This window comes from Centroberyx affinis, unplaced genomic scaffold (assembly GCF_046629955.1).
Source record: "Centroberyx affinis isolate AG114_WGS23_722 - 3 ecotype Tasmania unplaced genomic scaffold, CSIRO-AGI_Caff_v1 ptg001775l_1, whole genome shotgun sequence".
NCBI classification, from domain to species: Eukaryota; Metazoa; Chordata; class Actinopteri; order Beryciformes; family Berycidae; genus Centroberyx; species Centroberyx affinis.
This window is the reverse complement of record NW_027280168.1, coordinates 418,165-427,495: the sequence shown is the minus strand read 5'-3', so window position 1 is coordinate 427,495 and position 9,331 is coordinate 418,165. Positions and strand designations below refer to the sequence as shown.

Sequence of the window (9,331 nt, the reverse complement as noted above, 5' to 3'; positions counted from 1 at the left end):
TTTATGAAGGATACTATACGAATATCAGAGAAAACTATAGGTTCCCATAAGAATAGCTAACAGAAAGTGCATTGAAGTCATCATAAACGCACTGACAGTTGTATGATGACAATATTATAGTGATTTTTCTGTAGGGTTTGCATCTCGTTACAGGTTTTGTATTTTCACCGTCATGAGCCTTGGGGGGGGGGGGGGATTTCCCCTTTGACACTGAAACAACCCTCTGAAACAACGCTGAGCAAGGGGAAGAGACCTGGGATTTCACAATAACGGGTCTTTGGACAGCAGACTGCTGCCAGAGGGGAAGCCTGTGCTGCACTCGTCCTCTGGAAACAGTCTCGTATATACTGACAGGCAGTTGCTTCTGCGGACGGACGACGGCCATGTGAAAGTTTGATGGAGTCACAACAGTTTCTCTGGCTGCCGTGGAGTCCAGCTGTTGCTTGTGTGCATATACAGTAGGTGATGATGATGTGTGAGCGATGAGTCGGTGAAGGCAGATTCATGCGCAAACATGCGGATTTTTGTCCCTTTACTGTGCGCGCTGTGCGTCCTGCCAGCCCACAGCATATTCGAGGGAACCTGTCTTAGAAAAGGTAAGCTCCCAATTTTACAATAAGCTTAAGTAAATGTTGGCCTCTAGATGTGGTCTCTGCTAGCCTAGAACTCCTACAACTAGCCTACTACTACTTCTACTGGATTTGCTCAAAATATTGGCAACATAAAGCTGAACAAAACAGCTAATGAAGGTGTGATGTAAGGGGACATTTGGGCGTTTAAAAAGTAAAATAATAACTTATTTCTCAATGTTTATATATAATTAGGCTACACAGCAACGAAATCTAAGCTTGTTTTATTTGCTATGAGGCACATCACATATTATCTGGGTCAGATGTTCATGTGGTTATATCTTGAGAAAGATAAATCACAGCAACCAGAAAACATATTGTTCTGCAAAACATTATTTGGAGTTTGAGTAGAATTCTGTTTAACAACTCAGAATTTTAAATTACATTTTATTACTGTGGAACTTCATAGATTTGCATCATAGTTAACAGAAATGGGGTTGGATAATAGCAGCTTATTGAATAGTTGATGAAGAAATATCTAGAGCACTGACACATGCTAATTAGCTGCAGCGCGGTCATAGATAGTGAAATAGATGCTTTGCTCACTGTTGATTTACTTTGGTTGAAATTGTTGTTTTGAAAAGCTAGGTGAAAGCTGGAAAAAAAAAATTAGAAAAATGATTTTCATATCAGTCATTTTCCCCCAAAAGTACGACTAACTATTGCTGTTTTAAATTGTCGAATTGTGAATTGTCTAGTTTCTAATCAGATAATGTCCCTTCAAGTGTTACTCTTGCTTCTCTCCTGGCACTAAGTTCTTTTTCTTATTTTCATCATTTAGCTCAGCCTGGACCCAAACCCTGAATTACAGCAGTGATGGCTACAATAACATTGTTCAGGGTTTGGCTTCATTGACTGCTTGGATAGGCCAGAGAGAATTTCTCCTGGCCACTCAGCATCTCCTAAACATGTTTGTTAAAGTGAAGTAAAACAGCTGGATGGATTAGGAATATAACAAAAAGCTTATTTTTCATGTACAAGTCAAATTCTCTAAAGTACATGAACATACCAAAACTATTCATCCAAATGGATGTTACAGGGCCAGGCAGGTTCAAACTGGGACAAACAAGTTCACAGGTCTTCACATACTGTAGGCTTAACGCAAACAAATCCATGCAGTTTTGACCTTTTTCAGCTGCAGAGCCTTTTATTCCCCATTACTGATTTCTAGGAAAACGATGGAGCACAGAGTGAGAGAGAGAGAGAAAGAGGAAGAGAGAGAGAGAGTGTGTGTTTGCACTACAAGGGCAGTGGACTTTTGACATTACATGAGTAAATTCAAGACAGGAGCCTGTATACACAAATACATCTGCGACTTGTCTCAACTAAGAGTCATGTAGTGTTAATAAGTTGTGGGAGTTCTCTGCATAATCAGATAATCTGAATAATTCTAGGAGATGTGAGAAATGTGAGATGAGGCAGAGAGGGGGTGTGAAGCAAAGATTTAAGGCAGAGGAGAGATATACTGAAAGAGGAAGTAAAAAGGAGTTGGTAATTTTAGTTATGCAACTTTGCATCCTATCTGTGCTGCCCTTTCAACCACAACCAACACTCAGGACAAAAGAATTAGTCATTTTATACCAAAGAAGATGAATATACATTAAACAAGTCTCAAATTCACACAATTTTTTATAGAAAAAAAAAACACACTAATAAATGGCACTTGCCGAGGCACACATGCTGATTCACAATCATTCTACAAATGATATTAATTGTTTTTTGTGTCTGTCCAGACCCTCCACCTGGTGTGCTGGTGTTGTCCCCAGGCAGTAAGCTGGCCCTGGCCTGCAGTGGCCAGGTGAAGGTGGATGGAGTAAAGGTTACCATGACCAGAGACAGCCCAGACAAAAACAGAGCAGGGAGCCCTTTGGACGCAAAGCCAGCCAGTGTTAGTGGACAAGATGGTACTGGAAACAACAGTGGCACTTTAGGGCAAAGAGACAAACATAGCATGGAGGATTCTATAAGTGAAGGATACTACACCCGCCCCACTGAGGCAGGAGTCAAAACTGTGACCGGGGAGAATGGAGAAGGTGTAACGAAGAGCGAGTATGAAGAGCGGACCAGTCAACTCGGATATACAGACACAGGACACAAAGCCAGTTCCACCGCTCCAACTTTTCAGCCAACCAGTGTGAGCAGACCGGTGGTGGAGGCTGTATCCGATTGGCAGGCTGAAGAGGCGGAGAGTGAGGATGACTGTGAGGAGGAGGAGGAGGAGGAGGAGGAGGAAGGGGGTGGTGGGAGCAGAGTGACGAGGGGCCTGAGAACTAGGCCACAGTGGAAGTGGAACGGGAGGACAGTGAGGGCAGGAGAGAGAGACTGGGGAGAAGTCATGTTTGAGAGGTGCGGGAGGACGCTGTCTCTGCCCTCAGTAAGAGTAGCAGACTCTGGGAAGTACAGCTGTCATCACAGGGGCAAAATGCTTTTCTCATTTAAAGTGATTGTTGCAGGTGAGTCACACTGGCAATGAAGTCATAATGGCAATAGGTTTGTTCTCTCATGTTTCAATTAGGAAAAAGAAAAAAACAGGCGTCTAAACATAACAGGGAGTCTGCAAATAGTGTTCAAAGAGATGACTCCAGATATTCCATATATTTAGAGTATTGTAATATAATTTTATCTAATTTCAGTATGTGCATATGACATCTTTATCTTTATTCTTTCTTAATGGATTGGTTTTGTCACAGAGGGATTGTGATATCATGACGATCTTGGTCTGTGGAATACATTATGGCATCATAAAAGACACTCTCATTCCTTCTTTATTTGGTGGTAATGGCTTCATGATGTCATATACAAATATTTTAGTTTTTATTTATTTTTTCCTGTTTTCTTTCTCTCATGATAATTAAAAAACTAAAAATACTGTACTGTATGTCTCCAGTGAGTGGGAGTGTGGTTGTCTGTCTATCAGCATCTGCCCAGTGTTTTTCCCCGCTGTCTGCTCAGTGCATGCTCCATTAACCATGCATTGGGCTCCAGTCCCCAATGACCCTGAATAGAAATAAGCAAGTAAAGACAATAAATGAGTGAATGATTGAATGAATGTATCTCTCCATGTCTTCTATATTTATCAGATCCTCCTGAGTGCCCCATACTGTCCTGCTATAAAAAGTCGCCCAGCAGTAAGATTCGCTGTGAGTGGACGCCACAGCAGCCCGTCACCATCCGCCCTTACTGTTACCTCTTCCTCAGTAAAGCGTAAGAACAGACAAATCCCCTTATCCTCTCTATTCTCTACTTCAGGGACTCTGATTGCCACATATGAATTGGCAAATAAAGTAATCTTCTTCCGAGATGTCACGGTACCCGATCTCTTTCTCTCTCTCACTCTCTCTCTAGCCCATCAGTCTGTGTGAGTGACCCAGTTTTCTCTCTCTCTCCCTCCTTCTACCCGACCGTGTACCCCCTCTCACCCCTCAGTAGGTCAAAGACATTCTCTCGGTCAGAGTGCTCCTACTCCCCCCGGCTGTCCCGCTGCTGGTGTGCTCTGGACCACAACGAGGACGAGCTGAGAGTGCTACACATGGCCTACCTGTGTGTCACGAGTACCATGGGAAACGCCACCAGCTCTCTACTGAACTTCAGACCCCTGGGCATTCGTAAGTGAGCGAGTCCAGGCAGGTGTGTCTATGTGTGTCTATCTGAGCTGAAGCGTAACTAAGACATATTTCGTTGTATTCCTTCCCGCTCATCTCAGTAAAGCCGGACCCTCCGTCAGCGGTGGCCGTCCGACAGGTGGAGGGTCAGGAGAGAAGGCTGAGGGTCACCTGGGGTTTACCTTGCTCCTGGAAGCATCAAGACCGCTATTATGGACTTGATTATGAGATCAGCTACCGACCCGCCAAGACCCTGGGGCCTCATGCATCACAGGTGCATACTGGTAGACCAGTCAACATGTGGTTGTGTATCCGCACATGCAAGTCTGTGTGTTTGTGCATGTGTGCGTGCGTGTACTGTCTGTGTGTGTGTTTGTCTTGTCACAGTTCAACAGTCCAGTGCACTAGTATTTCCTGACAGTGACATAATGCACACTCTGCTCTGTTGCTTGACAATGGATCCAGTGTCAGTTACATTTCTGTGATTTTTTATACATTTTTGAAAATGTTCATTTTGAGTGTATGTGTGTTTATCTGTTGACCTGATTGTCTCTCTGTATGTGTCTATGTAGATAGAGAAAACCAAAGACCGGTTCTACATCATCACTGATGCATTGCCTGGTGTTGAGTACCTGATCCAGCTCAGAACTAAAGAGGAATATGATGGTCTTTGGAGTAACTGGAGTACACCCGTCTACGCCCGCAGCTGGACAGGTAGCTACATGTAAATGCACGTGCACATACAATCATACACACACACACACACACACACACACACACACACACACACAAATAACCACATCAAGGAAAATAAGACTGTCAAATCAAGACATTTTATATTTACATAAGAAGGCAGTGGAAAAGTCGGTTTCCAGTGGGTCAGAGAACATAAAGTAGAAAATGTGGGAAACCGTATAATGCAGAAAACAAGTGATTTATTTGCTAGAAATAGTGCTAACAAATATAAGCACTTCAAAGGGATAAATTAACACAAACACAGGCTTGGTTTAGCAGCTACTCGTTTCAAGTTTGGCATTCTCAGGCTACCTGAGAATCACTGGTTTTGTGCATTATACCGTTTCCCACCTTTTCTACTTCATTTTATATTTACAACATTTAGCTGACACTCTTTTCCAGAGCAACTTAAAATAAGCAAGGACTCTCCAACATGCTCAGGACCCATTAATCAGAAACAATGACTTGAAAGTGGTGTACATTGAAGGGACCTGGCAAGCCTTGTGCTTTATCACCTCAGTGTGGCGTGAGCCTCCCTGTCCACAGACAAAAGTAGCCATGACAACCTTATGAGGCAGGACGCCTGTTTCCTTCCCTCATGATTGGGTTTGTACAGAAGAGCCAAAGACGCTTAGTACATAAACAAACACGTGCGCACATACATTCTTTATTCCTCCCTGCTGTGTGTCTCTTCCTCTGAGTGAGTTTACACATGACACGCAACATGCACACAGGATTCCGGATAATAGCTTAGTTAAGATTGTATTTGGAATACTTTTTTTTACATGTATCCACATATGCTGGTGTTCCATGCAAAATGAGATATCAACCTTTAAAATGAAAGTGATACATACTCTCACAAAATTTTGCTGACATGAAAGTAAAACTCATTTTGTTTGATAGACAAATACTAATATCGTTTAGGATAGAATCTTCTATATTATTGAACTATTGAATGTTGGATTTTAACTTTTTTCATTCTTTTGGACTGAAACCCTTTATATATCTTGTACCCCTGTATACATGGATAAACTGAACAGTCTGGATATTACTATGGAACCTGAGTATACACTCACTGCTAAAACCAACACAACAACAAAATGTATACATGCCTCAGTACTGTGTAATAGTATCATATAACCCAAGTATCTAACTGGTCTTTTTCAAAATCTGGATAACGGCTTCTCTCGGGTATTGTAAAGAAGATATGATATTAACATGCAATGATTTAAAGGTAGAATACTTGAGTATCCGAGATGGTAATGGGATATTAGTGTGCATATAAACCCACTCGTTGTTTGTCTCTGAGTTGTGTCCAGTGAATAATGTTGTGAGCAGGAATTCAGTCCAGAACATTAGGACTGACCTCTGACTTCCCTTAATCTGGGAACTAACCGCACTCCCAGCCTTATCAAGAACACCAAAATATACTGTGCTCTAAATATATGAGTGCTCACAGATCACAGTCTAGATACACGCACTGTCTACAATATCTGCTCATGTTTCACAATCTACAATCCACAATTATAAACATGTTTCTGAGTGAGAGAATTCCTCCCTGCCGAGGTTTTTGATAGCATGTTATCTGGTGTGTTTGTCTGTCTCCTCAGCTCAAGGGTCAACCAAGTTGTTGAGTGATGATCTGTCTACCATAACGGTAAGAGTCTCTCTCTCTCTCTGTCTCTCTCTCTCTCTCTGTGTCTCTCTCTCTTTCTCCCCTCTCACACTTGTGCTACATATTTACTGATATCCTACCTATCTCACCCTGTCCTGTCTCTCATGCTACCTCCATATTCTCCAACCTACAGTATCCGTTCTACACAGACAGTGAAGGCTCCGGTGCAGACGCCAACACGTCCAATGGTAAGACGGCTAGGAGATATTAGTACTATGGGTATTGTTTGTGTGGGAGAGAGAGAGAGAGAGAGAGAAAGAGAGAGAGAGAGAGAATGAGAGCGAGAGAGAGGGGAACTCTTAGATGTTGTCGTGCCAGAAATCCCCTCTGCCCCACTGGGCTTCAACAGGAAGCCATGTCATCATAATAACTGAGGCTCAACAACGAAACAAGCCACAGGAAACTGGCTCAACACACCTATCACACACATGCAGACACATACACACACACACACACACACACACACTTGCATCTTTATTCTACCAACCCAGGTCCATTAGGATTTCTCACAACCTCTGCTGCATCATCTTCCTCCCCTCTTTTTCTTCCATTCCTCCCCAGGCCCTGAATCAGAAGGCGGTGCAGAGGAGGTGTGGCATCCTGTCCTGTGGATCTCTGGCTCCTGCGTTCTCCTGTCAGTCACTCTGGCTGCTTATATATTCAGGTAGCAAATGCCGTCTCTTTCTGCACAACCACAATTAGCTCAACATTCTCTCATTCAAGCAAGATACCTGCTGTTAAATGTTGTCCTGGCCATTAGGCTTGGGCCGATATTTGATATTACCGAATATATGTATATATAGTTTTTCTGGAAATAGCAGGAATGTGCAAATTATACCATACCAAATGGCCATTGTTTCCTCCAATGCTTGAATAGTAAGATTACATTTTTAGGCTGTTAGTAATAATACTTATTATTATTATAGCCTAGAAATTTTATGTCACTTGGAAGAAATAATATAAAATACCCTCCTAAACCCCCCTGGGATAATATTGTTTATCGCAATATTTTTGTGGGACAGTTATCGCAATATAAAATGTGGGATATCGCCAAAGCCTACTGGCCATGTTTTTGTATCTCTTATGTTGAATAAAAATATTGCATCTCTAAGGAACTTTAGTGTAATTTTGAAAAATATTTCTATTCTCTGCTTGACAACCAAAACGGATACGTTTAAAAAATGATTTACTGTATATAATAGGTATTGAATTGACATCCAACCCAAGCAAAATACTATGTGTGCAACTGTTTGCTGTGAGCCAGTCAACGTCTTTCTCATTTGAATCTCTCTCTTTCTCTCCCAGACACAAGGAGAAGTTTGTGTCTAAACTCCAGAACCTGAGTGTCGTCACCCACTGCAGTGAATCATCTCAGCCTCCGGCCGCTGCTCCAGCACCTCCAGAAGTGCAGGCCCTGGTGACCTTCGCCCCGCCGCGTTACAAAGAGCCCCTCCCAAATGAAGTGGAGGAAGAGGAAGACGAAAAGGAAGAAGAAGAAGAAGAAGAAGAAGAAGAAGAAGAAGAAGAGCAGGTGGAGGAGAGGAGGGAAGCCATGCACTTCAACAACACAAGTTATTTCTTGATCAAGAGAGAGTGATGATGGTGGAAAACAGCTGATAGGTTGCGCCTCCATATTGCATTCCTGAAGAAGACTGTCCAGAGTCACAGACAATGGAGGACAATGGATTTTAAATATGAACAGTCCTCCTATGATCGTCTTTTGAAGACAATCTCAGGAAAAGCCTTTATGCTCTCTCTCCCTCTCTCTCTCTCTTTCTTTCTATGTCTCTTAATCTCACACACCTGAAATACCTCTGAAAAGACTTGTTTTCGTGGTTGTTTTGTCTGGAGAACAGCCACAGAACATTTTAAGCTACTCTACCCTGTGTCTGTGCTATTTCAGAACTGAATAGTGTTGATAAATTGTACAGATACGGTACATGTTTTAGCATGCTGTCTAATTTTCTTATTTGTATATAATTTTGCTGAGGCTAATGAAATAGAATCATCATACATCTTCTGCTCTCTCTGTATCATAATATTCTTTACAAGGTTTGAACAAATAGGAATGCTGAAATATACTGTCAAACATAGTCTACTAGTCATCCACCACTTCTGCTTCTCAGATATACTGTATATAACTGTAAGAGTGAACTGGGTTGGTCTTCCTAATTAGAAGTGCCTATTTCTTACCTCGTGGTTGCGAAAGTGAGAACCAGGGACAGGGCCGGATTAACCAACCACAGGGCCCCTGGGCACACATGTCCTGTTGGGCCCCCCGCCTCTCGGTAAGCACCCACACACTTTAACTTAAGATAGCTTACTAGCCTGTTCACAAACAATACAAACGTAAACCTTTTACAGGTTCAAAGTAATCTGAAACTCAGATTTAGCTATTACAAACTGCCATTCCTTCTATCTATTTGTCCAACCCCAAGGCAAGCTTTAGTTCCTAGTTTTAGGTGGTGGGGCATCCCTTTGTTTACATTTGGATTGCAGGTTGTGGCTTTAAGGAGGCGAGGTGATAGGTGGCGAGAATGAAGGACCAAAAAAAAACAGTTAAATGCTGAAATTTATTGAAAAGGTTTGATTGTCTGTACCTAGACCCCCTGCCCCACCAGTATATAATTAGTGCTCTGCATCTCAGCTGGATGATACTCACTAAATGCACTGCTCATAAACATACAAGC

The 9,331-nt window shown here is 42.3% G+C and overlaps 1 protein-coding gene across 1 annotated transcript; it reads left to right on the top strand.

The window, feature by feature from the left end:
- Positions 1-335: 335 nt before the first annotated feature.
- il6r (interleukin 6 receptor) lies at positions 336-8,678 on the top strand. Its single transcript, XM_071529239.1, has 10 exons — positions 336-596; positions 2,363-3,082; positions 3,710-3,833; positions 4,056-4,234; positions 4,333-4,505; positions 4,804-4,945; positions 6,577-6,623; positions 6,775-6,829; positions 7,203-7,305; positions 7,947-8,678. The coding sequence occupies exons 1-10, from the start codon at positions 515-517 to the stop codon at positions 8,236-8,238; spliced, it is 1,917 nt and encodes a 638-aa protein (XP_071385340.1). The 5' UTR covers positions 336-514; the 3' UTR covers positions 8,239-8,678.
- The last annotated feature ends 653 nt before the right edge of the window (positions 8,679-9,331 follow it).